At 36.4% G+C, this 15,339-nt stretch overlaps 3 protein-coding genes across 4 annotated transcripts; 2 read left to right on the top strand and 1 right to left on the bottom strand.

Moving 5' to 3' along the window:
- The first annotated feature begins 2,177 nt into the window (after nt 1-2,177).
- Nucleotides 2,178-2,802, top strand: LOC116138715 (E3 ubiquitin ligase BIG BROTHER-related-like). The gene is made up of 2 exons (XM_031424395.1): nt 2,178-2,743; nt 2,799-2,802. Exons 1-2 carry the CDS (start codon nt 2,178-2,180, stop codon nt 2,800-2,802), a joined length of 570 nt encoding a protein of 189 aa, XP_031280255.1.
- LOC116138740 (pyruvate decarboxylase 2) lies at nt 2,767-3,435 on the top strand. Its single transcript, XM_031424425.1, has 2 exons — nt 2,767-2,987; nt 3,088-3,435. The coding sequence occupies exons 1-2, from the start codon at nt 2,823-2,825 to the stop codon at nt 3,256-3,258; spliced, it is 336 nt and encodes a 111-aa protein (XP_031280285.1). The 5' UTR covers nt 2,767-2,822; the 3' UTR covers nt 3,259-3,435.
- A 1,041-nt stretch (nt 3,436-4,476) lies between these two features.
- LOC116138719 (transcription factor bHLH140-like) lies at nt 4,477-8,598 on the bottom strand. 2 transcript variants are annotated; one of them, XM_031424398.1, is made up of 7 exons: nt 8,470-8,598; nt 8,248-8,369; nt 7,211-7,808; nt 6,853-6,919; nt 5,939-6,611; nt 5,682-5,852; nt 4,477-5,073 (listed from the first exon to the last, which is right to left on the bottom strand). In XM_031424398.1, the coding sequence occupies exons 1-7, from the start codon at nt 8,504-8,506 to the stop codon at nt 4,750-4,752; spliced, it is 1,992 nt and encodes a 663-aa protein (XP_031280258.1). In that variant the 5' UTR covers nt 8,507-8,598; the 3' UTR covers nt 4,477-4,749. The 2 variants fall into 2 exon arrangements, with proteins under 2 accessions (XP_031280258.1, XP_031280257.1); XM_031424397.1 differs by having other exon boundaries at nt 6,853-7,808.
- Between the last annotated feature and the right edge of the window lie 6,741 nt (nt 8,599-15,339).

Here is a 15,339-nt window from a genome sequence, read left to right as displayed (position 1 = left end):
AACTTCAAAGCAATAAACAAAACACATGGAACGGTAGATTAAATATTGCTTTGAATGCGTTCATAATATGCAAGTTGTTAGGTATAATTCTAATTTCTACCTTATGACAAACGTTTGCTTTAATTTAGTCCATTGAAGCTTCCTTTCCCCAAGAGAATCTGGCCGAAAGTGTGGCAAGAGTGGTATCTGATCCCTTGGAATATCAAATTCCATCCGAAATGTCGTTTTACATTATATATGGTTTCCCACGAAGTTGCCTTATTTTAACAACTTTTTTAGTAACCACCATCTCCACTCAGTGAAAAAGTTCATCTTATTTGATCTTAAACTGCAGCTCGTGGGAAATCTACATAAATCTTTTAATTATTACTAGTCTTTTAATTTGCAGTACAAAGCCAGAAAATAAGCCTATGTTTGTTACACTATTTTGAATCATTATCTTGTTATCCTATTTGGATTAAAAAATAAAATGTATTTGTTTATTTATTGGGTCAATTCATTCCAAAAATTAATCTAACTCAAATAGGATTTTTCATCTCAAAATGAAAAGTGGTGGGACTTATTTTCTATTATCATATTTTATCCAACTCAAAACATTTTTTCAACTTTATTCAACTAAAAACAATTACTTTTAATTCCTTCCAATTTGAAAATTAATCCATCCAAGACCACCATGGCCTGCCAGCAACCACTATCAGTCGTTGTAGCGAAACAATGTACGACCGGCCAGATCTAATAGGCTATGTGCTGATCTTGGCATTTCCGACAACCAGATCTACGGCCAGATCCAGCCGTTGATGATGGCCAGATTCTGGCTATAGGTCTGGCTGTTTCCGGTCAAATCCATAGTGGATTTAGCCGACGGCTGACTGTCCTCTTGGATGGCTGAGGTGCTTTAGTTAATTTTTAAACTTTTATTGTGGGGGGTTTTTAGCTAAATTGAAAAATATAGAGGGTTAAAAAAACAAAATCTAAAATATTTTCAGAAAATGTACCAAACAACTATTCAATATTTTATCAAACTCTGAATATACTTTTCAAATATTTTACAAACACATTTTTCAAAATTTGATTTAATCCAACTCAACTCAACTTAAAATATTCTACAAACAAACAAAAAACAAAGGATAAGATAGTTATTTTACATAAATTTTGTGCAATTTTTGTCTGTTTGAATGACTCAATTGTAAGAAAAATATTGGCTGTTTTTTTAATTATTATTTTGAGTAGCATTTTTGAAAAAATTGAGTTGAGTTGTTATTAAGAGGAAACGATTTGAAGATTAACAAAAACACCCTTTAAGTTTGTTAATTTAGCTAAACACTCCCCCCCGCCTACTCATTAAATGCCGATAGTCTGCCGCCATCGCCGGAGGGTGCTCGAAAGTCATCTTAATGGCGCACAACCTGTTGGATTTGGCCGGTCGTGCGTCGATCTAGCCATGGATCTGGTCGTCAACCATTACCTATTTAGTCGTCATCCATGGCCAGATCGTCGCACAACCGATCAGATCCAGCAGGTCATGTGTCATTACAACAACTTTCGACCACCCTCTAGCGGTGGTGACCGGTTGCCTGCATTTAATGGGTAAGTGGGGGTGTTTTTGTTAATTTTTAATATTATTGTAAGGGGTGTTTAGCTAAATTAACAAACCTAAGGGTTTAAAAAGTTAAATAAAATAGAATTGGATTTTGAGATAACAAAACAAACATGTATTGTATTTTGAGTAGGATAGAAATAGGATAGAAAAAAATAGTGAAACAAACACAACCAATTGTTTTCCAAATAATCTACCAAAGAGGCCTAAGTGAATCGAAAAGCTACTATGAATGAAGCAGAAATTATGCAGAAAAGGAATTGCCTAGAGTTGAGGCAATGATGAGGTAGATACAAAAATGGGTAGTTCCAGTTCTTGGATAAGGTATATTGTAACGTAGAGAATTGTTTTTCCTCTGCAATATTTACATGAAAGTTGCCCATTTTACATTAGGAATATAGGCTTATTGTAGTATACTAGTTAGAGATGGTTTTCCATTTCTTGTTTTTAACGTTACTTTTCTTTTAAGAAACCTTAAACATAGTCCTCATATATGATTAATGACGAATTTGTACGTAAGTATTGCACTCTGTATAATTTCAACATATCATCAATAATATTCTCCATTATCAATCTAACAATGGCAAATAATCATGACGAAGAGCGAAAACAAACGGCGAGAAGCAGGGTTCCCTTCGCCGAACTCAATCAAGTCAGCACGGATTTCGCCATTGCAATGGCGTTACAAGAACAAGAGAGGGCTTCCACAATGCTCACCACCATCGAAAGTGAGAGTAGCGACGTCGATGATCAAACCGATGAAGAAGAAACTTTCGAAAATAATTACGAATACTTGGAAGGGCATAATGAGTTCGAAGCTGAACTAGAGTTCCTGGAGGGACAAGATAGCAACTCCGAGGCTGATGATGCAATGGATGAAGATGAAGAAGAAGAAGAAGATGATATCGATGTAGACGAATTAACATACGAAGAGTTGATCGCGTTGGGAGAATTCATCGGAGAAGAAAAAAGAGGTCTATCATTAAATGAAATATCGAAATGTTTGCATCCAAGCAAAGGTTCATTCGACAGCAAATCGGGTATCGATCGTTGTGTAATCTGTCAAGTTGAATACGAAGAAGGTGAAGTGGTGGTAGCTCTTCATGCCATATCTTGCATCATCTCACCTCAAGATCCTTCCAACGTGTTATTATCTTTTAATTCATGGATATTTTATATTTTGCTTGGTGATTGCTCTCAGGTGACTGCACAAGATGTATCAACAATGCTGCGATGTGGGCAGAAGACTATCATCTTCCTGATTAACAATGGTGGTTATACCATTGAAGTTGAGATTCATGATGGACCTTACAATGTGATAAAGAACTGGAACTACACTGGATTGGTTGATGCAATCCACAATGGCGAGGGCAAGTGCTGGACAAAAAAGGTTAGTTGGTCAACATTACTGCATTGGCTTTCTTCCATCAGGGCCAATGGAAAATCAACGCAATGATTCTAAAACCTTTTTGTTGAATTTGTTGTTGCAGGTCCGCTGTGAGGAGGAGTTGATTGAAGCAATAAAGGAGGCAACTGGACCAAAGAAGGATTGCTTGTGCTTCATTGAGATAATTGTTCACAGGGATGATACCAGCAAAGAGTTGTTGGAATGGGGTTCCAGGGTCTCGGCCGCCAACAGCCGCCCACCAAACCCGCAGTAGAATTGTGCTTGTATAGCCAAGTGAATACTATTACCCACCAGTCCTAATTAGTTGAGTGGTACCTTATGTGTTACTTGAGTTTTAGTTTCGTGAACGGTTTACTTCATTTGCCAGGTGCTGTTGTTTTTGCGGGTATATTTCTTTTTAATCAAAGTACTGAATCATTTGTTCTTCATTTATCTAGTCTTCTTCTGCAAAATGCCAAAATCAACACATTCATGGACTGATAGGAAAAAATTTTGACATTAATGAAAGATGCTTCACGTTTTCTTTAACCTACTTTTCGAAACTTCAAGATCGTGGCCCCCATTCTGGCCTTACCTAAATCTAAATAAAAAATACTGATAGATGGAAAAATTTGCTGGTAGAAGACAAGTGGGTCTCACACGTGAAGAAAGTTCCAATTGGCGGCGGAGCTCTCACTGCAGTGTTGGCATGCTTGCATTGCCTTCCACAGAAACAGATATTTATGCTGATTGATTAATACGGTCTTGTATGTCAATATAAACTCTTATTCAGTTGATAATTTTAAATTGAGATACTTAATTAAACATACTAGTGTCATTAAAAAAAATTGGTCTACTATAGTTATGACTTTTGTAGAGTTGCATTCCATAACATTCTAAGTTCAGATGCAAAGAGCACGAACTTAATTATTCTTCTGGAGAATAACTTCCATTAAAAGATTCGTCTCTGGGTTCATGGGAACTTCGTTATACTTCTGGACCCTTGTAACGATCCTTCTTTGGGGTCAATTCATTTAATAATCTAGAAAGAAAATATAACTGTATTAAATGGCGGTAAAAGGTAGAAGGGTGACATGAGAACGCACGACAAGTCGTCCACAAAAATATTAAATAAAGGACAAATGCTATTAAAATAGTGAACTCATGACAGTTTGGAACAGAAGACAAGTCGATATCAAAGTGTGAAAACGAACACAAATATCATTTGGAAAAAAAAGGTCGGCATATCCCTCTTTTATTTATTTTTTTCTTCAAGAGAACACGTGTCTTTAAGTCCACCAAAAATGGTCCAACATACTGTTGCAGAGCTTTCATAATCATTCAAGATATAACTCTCACCATATGCGAAACAATCAGATCTTTACAGTGGGCAGAATTGTAAAGAGGATGCGACTTGTCTCCTGCTGTTTTGACATATCATGTGGAAGAACAAAAAAGAATGGTCCTACCCCGATTATAACTCCAGCATATAAATCAGCTCAATTCATAAGTTACAATATAACAAGAGAATCATATAGAAAATTAATTTAATATTAACAAGATTCCAACTTTGTAAATAGAGCGACAGCAATTGCTTTTGGATCCCATTACTAGCAACAACTCCATGATCAGGGCAAAAACTGGTTTAGCATATACTGACATCTATACAAAAGTTTCATTAACAGTGTCCCATGGGCAACCAAAAATCTTACACTAACCAGACACTATGCACCATAGATTTTGACAAAATATGATTTATAAAGATCTAGGTGTCACTTGGTGCAAGCACAAGCCGGCCATTTTGAAGTAGGTTGGCAGGGAAGGGCGCTCGACAATTGGTAATATGCGATTTAAGCCTGGGTATGTTGGGGTGTGCACTTCTACATCGATGGCAGCGCAATTCCATTAACAACACGCTCTCTTCATCCATTAGTGTTGCTTTCCCATGGTTACTGATTTCCTCGATTACATCAACTGAATCGCGGAAAAATGCAGTAGTGAAAGTGTTCCAGTGCTTCTTATTCTTAAGATGTTTAGAATCAAAATCCTGGCTAATAACATGTAGGTGTAGTTGGCGCATAGATGGAACCTGCAATAGAGAGTCGAAAATGCCTGTTAGAAAATTATAATTTCCGTTAATCTATACCTAAATTGAGAGCTGTGCCGCTGAACATTTCTGCAGGAAATGAGATGGAAACAATTAACCAAATAGACCAGAGAAAAAAAGGAAAAACAATATGGAAATTGGAAGTCAAAGCTACAGTTTCTAAAATACTTAAACAACTAGCAGTAATGATTCTCAATATTAAAAAAAATCAATATTTTAAATCACGGCAACAACAGATCTTCACATCTAAACCAAGTTCTCTTGACAAAGACATGACTCCTAGCTCCGGTAATTAGTCAACTGCATAATTTGACCTTCAATTGGTATTGCCTCTAATTTCTGAGTTCTTTCAGTTCTAGATCCATTTTACTCCTATGTTGCATCCCAACCACGTCAAGGGCCCAATACCACATGAAGTCCTGGCGAGAGATCTACTTCCACAACCAAATTACTACATTCAGAACCAAATTTGGTCCCAAAAAGATATTTGCATTTAAGTCAACCAAAGCTACGTTAATGTCGAGGAAAGCATGAGGAGTTGAGAAAGGACAAAAAGGAAAATGCAAAGGAAGAAAACAATTATCATATACCGAGTGATATCCGAGGCGGAAGACCAGTGATGCATCTTCAAGCAAGAACTTCTCGGCCCACTTCAAACCCATAGCATGCATCATTTTTAAGAGTTGAAGATGTTCTTTACTGACATCTGCCAAGTGATCAAGACCATCACATCGTGCCAGCACCAAAATGTGTTTTTTTGCCTGTAAAAGAGAATAAGATACCCATATGTTATTTTTACTTCAACTTGAGCATATTAGGAAAGGGGGAGATGACACGACACATGTACCTTCGGATAAAGATCATTTAGTACAACAAAATCGTCTGTTATCTCAAGCAGATCATCCTTATGCTTTTCAGGATGCATGGCAATGTTGTAAAGAGCTTGAGCCCAGGAGGCCCAGACCTTAGAATTACTTCCACCAGTATTGTCATTGTTGGCATTTACCTTTCCAGCCCTAGAAACATTAATATCGGATCCTACTTCATTTTGAGACCCCTTGCACTTCTTGCTTCTTTCATGTTCATATACACCATCTCTTTTTATCTTTTGATCACTTTTTAAAGAAAAAATTTTAGGGGCATCTTTAGAGTGACCTAGTAAGACTGAAGGCTTTGACCCAATTTTTTCAATGCTTCCCTTGGGTAACTTTTCTTGGGACCTTACTACCGATAGAAAACCTTCAAAAAGTGATGTGTAAGCCATTCGAAGAATTTTGCAGCCTTTAAGATAGTCACCATCAAGACAATTTGGTCTATTTGGGTTCATATTAGGTCCAAGAACATGTATAACATGGGTCACCCCTTCACTACTATGCAAGGGAGATGCTGAAGAGAGTGGGACAACCACCGCATTCCCAGGGGAAAGAGATTTAGCCTGTTCCTTGGTTGCAACCTCCAGGGCAGGACCTGCAGCACTGAAGATAGCAGCATTCACGCCTCCACCTCCAGGTTTCAGCCGCCTGCACATGGTGATCTGTGAGTTAATCTTCTTAATGTGACAATCACAGGCTTAAGGTGAAAATCTTCAAAGGCCAAAAGGGAGTAAAAGGTTATCCCATGTATGCATTCCAGTAGAAAGACATCAAGAACTTTAAACAGACAAAACAGGCTTTCAAAAGAGTTTCCCAAGTTTGATATTTCAAGCCATTCATTTAACCCCTACTGAACTCTATGCGCATGAGACAAATCATACAAGCTTACCAGTTGGCAGCATTAGCGATTACATTACAGTGTAAACCTCCTCTGGAATGAAGTCGAGTTATATCTCCTACAAATGTGAAGAAATTTTTGGGGTTAATGTTTTTTTGTGCAGCTTTAGCCCTAACCAAAGATAAAATCTTTGATCCATGAGTCAAGTCCACTAATACAAGCCGAGCATTTCCAAGCTTATATAGAAACTCCTCAACTTTCTCAATAATTATGTCAGAGGCCTTTTCATGGTTGAATTGGAAATCAGATGTTGAAATAGATGGAAATGCCAGAGTGGGAACATCATTTAAAGAACTATTCTGGTTGACAGAGTCCACTACCAGGTCATCACTTATCTTTCCCTCCTCACCTGCAGTATCTGATAATGAAGAAATGTTTTCTCGTCCTTCACAGATGGGATTCTTTACCTCAGTAGATTCAGGAGGTGCAGAATCCTGACCTCTACTTGCATTGGATCTGGCATTAGAAGGAACATCTACTTTCTTCAAGAACTTCATTATACCAAGTTGAACTTTGGCATCTGGATTCTTTTGGCCAAAACAACCATGTGGAAGGGTATCCAAAGCACCAAGCCCAATGTATGTATCAAGAGCAGCTTGAACATCACTCTCATTCTGGCAAAACACAATTCGAGAAAACCCTTCACTCAACTTAGGCAGTTCTTTCTTCCGTAACATACTATTCACAACTGCTGCAGCTTTTCCACCTTGCAAATTCCCTTCATGGTCAGTCCGTTTAACAGATCGAGATACACAAAGTTTGGCAGGAAGATCAAGGACCACAGCATGCATCTCTACTTGAAGAGCTCCAAGCCTCATAAAATCCACACGTTGTTCTCTTTCCAAGTTGCATCTGTCAATAAATACACTTTTTCCCTCCTTCAATGCACGGGCTGCATTCTTTAGGCACTGGACCTTCGTTCCAGATTTGCCGTTATTAATTGTATCCTACAATACATATAAAACAAAATATAACCAACCATTAAGGAAATTTCAAATACTACACATTTGCTCATTGTAACAATCAAGCGCACTAGAATTCTGCACCACTTCTTTCTGAACGTTAAATCAAGGACAAAATCATTTGATTACCAATACACATTCTTATATAGCTTCAATAATGAAACGAAGAAAACGACTTGCAACAAATGTCCCAATTGTTTTGTGCTCACCCTCAAAAACAACACTTGTATCGATTTGTTTAGTGAGTCCTAACTATTACTCAGTCCTTTTTCCTGCTGGCAGTTGAATATGTAGAAGAAGCAGTACATTGAACAGGATTGTTTTTTTTTTACATAGCCATTCCAATACTAAGAAACATGAAGCTCAGTGAAGCATTTTATCAAATAAGTACGATACAAATAATTGGAGAAAAAAATGATGAGACCTGACAAATGCGGACCCAGGGCCGAGCTGAGGAACGCAAGACTTGGTCGCAGAAGGTGGACTTGCCGCTTCCTGGGGCGCCCACTAATAGCACCACAATTGGTTTCCCCTTCTCTCCTTCGCCTTTCATTACACGCATTATACGTTAAGAAAAGAATATAAACTCATGATTTGGTCATTAAACAAAATTTTTTTTAATAAAAAACTAGCAGAAATAGCATACCTCCGGCTTTACAAGTATCGTCAACATCCATATCCATTCTTAATCAGCGATTGGGAGTTCATGTGGGTCAGTAATTAGAAAATGCAAACTGCAAACCATGCCGAAACGTTCTCTACAAGCTTCGATAGGTCTTATAGCAGGATTGCCGCCAGCTCGCTACTGGGCGTTCGTCTACGGTCCTAAATGGGCTGGGCCTAAAATATGGACCAACTGTATAGGCAAAAGTTACAGCCTGGTCAACGTAAAGGGACAATATATATGTTGAAATTCATAATTCATTTTCTGTTTTAATAAAATAAAGAATAGTTCATCGAATTTTACTATAAGGTCCCCTGTGACAGTGGGTATAATTCTCGGGAAAATTATACAGCCACCGATGGTAGTATACTAAATTTATGCATCGAATAACGTGATAAAATCCTGACCGTTGATTAATTTTAACTTAATAATAATCAATTGTCAGGATTTTGTCACGTCATTCGGTGTACAAATTCGATGCACTACTTCGATAACTGTAGCATTACTCATAATTCTCGTGGAGGTTATAGTTCTAGGGGAAACAGTCTTGTAATTGAGACCTAAGGAGACTTTTGACTATTATAAATAAATCTATGTTTTTGAAAATTTTCAAAAATAAAAACCATTATCGAGTATGAAAAGTTTAATATGCTCCATTCAAGAGTCTTTTATGAATAATGACCATCTTATACAAACCATTGATTGCTGTAAAAAAGTGTTTCCATTATTGCTTACTGTTGATGCGGTTTTTTTTTCACAAACTAGAGGTATGCAAGCCTTTGGGAAGTTTGCGCAAAAGATTTATGAAAGATTGTGAAATAACAAATATGATGTTAAACCCATGGATTCAGTGTGATTCATGTGTAAATTAAATGATGTGCAAAGCAGTAAGTGTGTAAGGATAATAGAACGAATAGACAAAAAATGATTTTTAAAGTAATTTGGATGCACAGAATAATTTTTACGTCCACTGTTATTTTATTGATGAGTTTACAGGGAGTATATATTCTAGAAAGACTATTATTGTAGGGTTCTTGTAGTAAAAGAGATGAAGATATCTCTTTGGTTTCGGTGAGAACCCTTTATTGATAGTGTTTTGAGGGTGACATATGAAATAATTCACGTACAGTTTGACATGTGACACTATATCAATTAGTTTGTGAGTGAAGTAATTCTTGTGTGAGTTGACGCGGAGAGCAACTTGCATCCTTAATGGGCATGTCTCCTTTGAAGAGTCGGTTGGCTTCCTTCTTCATGAAGCTTTATACGTATATATTTCCAATTAATATATAGGTATAAAGCTTTTAATTTTTCTGTATCATATCCTGATCTTGTTGGCACTTCCCCTTCTGAATTCTGAAAGCTTTATACGTATATATTACTGATTAATTAACTAATCAAAACTCAGATTCCAAGTGGTTGATCAAAATTGTTGTGGAGAAGTGGTCCATTAATAACCTAACATAATTTTCATGATTCCATTCCAAGTTTAGATAATCCATATATAAATGTACGATTCAAATAACTTTAACACCCTCTAAAAACCATTCGTTATTGTTAGGGCTAAAAAATGTCCTCGGCCCAAATAGGGCCCAAAATGAAAGACACCTCTAGCAAAGCTGAAAGCTCAAGCCCAATCCTGATGGGGCCCATAACAAAGTTCTACAGATAAGGCCCGATTCAGTTTGTTTTCCCAACTCCTCACCATCTAGATCCAAGCCTTCTGGTCCTAGAACACCTTCTGGATTCACTATCAACTTGGAGCCTACAGTCGCCTATGAACTACAGTACTATTTGAACTCTAATAAGGAAGTCAATCACGGTCCTAATTCGTCTAAGGCCCGTATCCTAACCACGCTGGGACTTACTTTCCTACTTAGGTAAGAGAACAAAAGGCTCCACTCTTCCACAAAGTCATAACTACAAGGACTCCAAGTCCGACCCATATTTGAAGACTGTAGTCACTATTTAAACATAGGACAACCTTCTCACAAGGCACGAACACATTGCACCTTCAGACCCTTGAGTTCTCGCTCTTGAGAACTCCATAATACAGCCATAGTCACAGTCTCCGACTAGACTTCTGGTAACCTTCTCTCACCCTAACCCTCACTAAACTAGCCTCTCTCAGCCTTGCTGACTTGAGCGTCTGAGTGCCTATGGCAAATACCATCCCAGTGTTTCCCGTTCGCTTTACGCTTGTTTCCTTACATGTGTAGGTGCACATATTGCTAGTGACTTCAACCTCATGAGATCAGTCCCCCTTTCCGTACATGTAGATTTTTGCTTCTACAGTTATTATCGCATTCAGTCAAATTCCGGCTGTTATAAAAACCATTCGTTACTATCAAAAAGTGTTCCCATTGCTAGAATAAAATATAGTTAAAATATATTATTTCTTTATTTAAGTGAAGTCTAAATCAGACATCCATACAAAAATGATAATTGATTTAGCACATAAACTAGTGTTTATGGTTGGAAAGTTGAGCACCGACAGAATTAAAAAAAAATAAAAAATTTAACATTTAGTAAAGGGATGAGCCGGTGAGGGAGAAATAGGTTTATTGCCCCCAACTGAAGTATAATTTCACCATCTATTGAGCAAAGCTCCTAATGTTTCTTTCTTTTTCTTTTTTCTTTTTAAATAATTTCAACTTGATTATTTTCATTACAGTCTTCCATTAACAAATATTTGGCCTTCTATTCTTTCCAAATTAGCATATATGTAGACTCCTAAATTAAAATGCTCAATACAACACAGTAGAAAATTTACTGTGTTGGAATACTGTTTTGGGCGGTTGGAATCAAAAGAATATTTGTGTACCAACAGTCACTATCTAGCTCATAGCATTAAAAGTAAACCAATCTAATGCACTACAGGCTTGACTAATATTATTTGCTTATATTTATAAGTGTTATGCCTGGGAAATCAAGGGCTGACGTGGGAAGTCACGTGATGAAGTGTGACTTGCTCCTGTTAGAACGGTAAGCGCACGTCAGGCCTGCCAGATGCTGTGGAGCTCCCACGTGTCCATTTCTCTGCTCCAAATCGCATGAAATCAGCTTGGGACGTGGGCAATGTGACGTAAAGCCGGATTATGTCCTGACATTCACACCAACCCATAGATTTAATGATGATTACATGCATTCATCTCGTTATAAAAAGAGGAAGACCCCTTCATTAAGGGGATTCGACCATTTTACACTTGAACTCTCTCTCTTGCAAATTTTGTATTTACTTTTCCTAATCATTTGTAAGTCAGTCCACTGTTGCGACCTGACCCACTATACTAATACAAATCAGTGGACGTAGGATTCACTACCTTAGCATCCGAACCACTTTAAAAAGCTCTCATTGCATTTATTCTACATTCTCTCCATAATCACGTGTGTCCCTTGATCAATCAACGTTACGTACGTGTCGATTAATTGGTGTTAAAATCACTCATCAACAATAAGATTAGCAACAGGGAAACTGGGGCTTGGCGTGGGTTCCAAACCTTGAGGAGCCAACCATGCACACCCGAGATTTTTTGCAACATTTTCTAAATTCATTTTCAATGACATGGTCAATGGCAGATTTGGCACATAAACTAGTGTTATGGTTGGAAAGCTGAGCACTGACAGGAAAAAAAAAAAACATTTAACATATAGTAAAGAAAAGTAGAGAAGAGCAATAGAATATTCAAGAAAAATCCTTTAAAAAGCATATATCTTTTTGTAGTTTCAGTCAAGTAGTATTTGTAGTTTGAGTGACTATTGTATTCAGTCAAATTAAGGTATCCATTCGTTGTTATTGTATTCAGTCAAATTCCGGCTGTTATAAAAACCATTCATTACAATCAAAAAGTGCTCCCATTCTTCGAAAAGCTGCAAATCAGACATCCATCCAAATGAAGGAATCTAATAATGGCATTCATGACATCAAAGTGATTAATTTTTTAAAACAAAAAGTGGTTCCCACTTTTTAAGACTTGTGAATTGTGATACTGATCTTGTGTGGCGTGGGTTCTTTTATCTCTATCAGAGTTTTCTCTTTCTCTGTCTCTAGCGAGAGTTGTTAAAGCCTATTTCCAAGGCTCAAATTAAGCTAACCTTTGCTTTTCTTGTCCTCCAAGAAATTCAAATGTATCCCCAAAGCTTCAAATTTGTCAAATCCCTGTAATGGATACACTTTTTGACAGTAATGTATGGTTTGTATAACAACCGTAATTTGACCGAGTATCAATTGTCATGAGTCATGACTCAAAGAACCACAGCCACCAAGTCCCATGGGGTCGACTATGCCACTCAAATTCACAAGGCATATATGTCCATTCTTATATTCTAACTTCTAAATTTAGTTAATTATATCATTCCTTAACATTCTATAGAATGTGAGACCAACTTACAGTATTTCTTGAAGCTAAATATCCTTGACCTTTCAATGTGCTCAACTGTTGCTTTATGTTGTTTGAAGTTTGTGAATAAAAATCAATGAAAATAAATGTGGAATAAAACTTTTATTTAATTATGATTTTATTTGGTGTTCTTAAAAATATAGTAGGGATTATAGAGATAAAAGTGAATAAAATCAATGAACCAAAATGTTCAATATTTGAAACAGCTGAGTTAATGTGCTGATATTAACACTAATTTAAATTAATTAAACTCGCCTTGATTCTTCACAATTGCTTATTGCCTAATTAGTTTAATGTTTATAAGATTAGTGGGATGGAGGTGCTGGGGTGGGGTTCCAAATCTCGAGGAGCCAACCGTGCACACACAGTGCACACACACCCTATAAATACCTTAAGAGACGAGAACTTGTCATCATACCTCCTTATAGCTCTTCGTTTCTTCAGCAAGCCCTCTAAAAACCATTCGTTATTATTGTATTCAGTCAAATATTTCCGGCTGTTATAAAAACCATTCGTTACTATCAAAAAGTGTTCCCATTGCTAGAACATCCTATAATTATAATATATTATTTCTTTCTTTAAGTGAAGTCTAAACCAAACGATTACTTTTAGCTCATAGCATTAAAAGTAAACCAATCTAATGTACTACAGGCTTGACTAATATTATTTGCTTATATTTATAGGATTAGTAGCAGGGAAACTGGGGCCTGGCGTGGGTTCCAAACCTTGACGAGCCAACCATGCACACCCGATATTTTTTGCAACATTTTCTTAATTCATTTTCAATGACATGGTCGATGGTAGATTTGGCACATAAACTAGTGTTATGGTTGAAAAGGTGAGCACTGACAGAAAAAAAAAAAACATTTAACATTTAGTAAAGAAACGTAGAGAAGAGCAATAGAATATTCAAGAAAAATCTTTACAAAGCATATTCTTTTGTAGTTTAAGTCAATAGTATTTGTAGTTTGCGTGATTATTGTATTCAGTCAAAATTATGGTATCCATTCGTTATTACTGTATTCAGTCAAATTCCGGCTGTTATAAAAAACAATCGTTACTATCAAAAAGTGCTCCCATTAAAAACCATTCGTAAAGCTGCAAATCAGACATCCATACAAAAAAATAATTGATATTTAAAACCATAAACTAAATCATATCCTTTAAAAACCATATTACATAATTTTTAATACCCATTTTATTAAAGTTCACAAGGATGCTGCTTTTCAAAAAAAAAAAATTCTATATGTCGAGCACAACACTGGAACAGAATTGTATTTGTAGATAGTAGAATTCAGAACCGTTTTCCGATAAGTACTTCAAAAAATATATATATAAATAATGAGTATCAACAGCTTAATTTTTATTAGTTATTGCTGTTCAGAATAAATTGTATTATTGTATGAATTTGTCCCCATAAATCGAAGTCCTCCCTACTTCCTTGACTGTGTATTTAGCACTCAAAACATGTAATTGTTAATAAAAACAGCAGGAGATGTGATCTTGTAAATTTAAAATACATAGTGCGTTGAGTGCATGTCAATATGAACCCATAATAAGATATTTCGTGCATGGATGTAAGAATCTAATCATGGCATGCATGACATCAAAGTGATGTATCTTGATTAATTTTTTAAAACAAAAAGTGATTCCCCCTTGTTAGGACTTGTGAATTGTGATACTGATCTTGTGTGGCGTGGGTTCTTTTATCTCTATAAAAGTTTTCTCTTTCTCTGTCTCTAGCAAGTTACTTTGCTCAGCTGTTAAAGCTTATTTCTAAGGCTCAAATTAAGCTAACCTTTGCTTTTCTTGTCCTCGTTTTGATTTTCTGCCAAGAAATTCAATGTATCCCCAACGCTTCAAATTTGTCCAATCCCTGTAATGGATACACTTTTTGACAAATATAATGGATACACTTTTTGATAGTAATGTATGGTTTGTATAACAACCGTAATTTGACCGAGTATCAATTGTCATGACGCCAAAGACCAATTTCCAGTTTGTCTTGAAGCTAAATATCCTTGACCTTTCAATGTGCTCAACTTTTGCTTTATGTTGTTCGAAGTTTTTAAGGGCGGTACGTAATCTATTTAATTTATTTCCTTACATAGACGGTTGGTAAGCTATGAGAAGGTAGCTAGGTATATCCCTGCCACCATCGAAATGCTCTATGGAAAAACTCCTAAATGCAACATTAATAATGAACATATCCAAGTTGCCTTAGTGGATGAGGACTAAAATTTAACAGTTTTCTTGCCATCATCATCCAAGTTGCCTATTCAGATCATTACTAATAGTTCGAGTTCGAGAGAGACTTAATTTACTAGAAGTACTTAACAATATATTGACATGCATATAAATATATATCTGCTTTCATCACTAAAGTCAGTTAGTTTCATGTTCATTTCACAATTATCATTATATATGAAGCATAACTTTAAACAATGGCCCA

The sequence above is a fragment of the Pistacia vera genome, unplaced genomic scaffold (genome assembly GCF_008641045.1).
Source record: "Pistacia vera cultivar Batoury unplaced genomic scaffold, PisVer_v2 Contig343, whole genome shotgun sequence".
Classification (NCBI taxonomy): Eukaryota; Viridiplantae; Streptophyta; class Magnoliopsida; order Sapindales; family Anacardiaceae; genus Pistacia; species Pistacia vera.
This window is presented reverse-complemented; position numbering and strand designations above follow the sequence as displayed.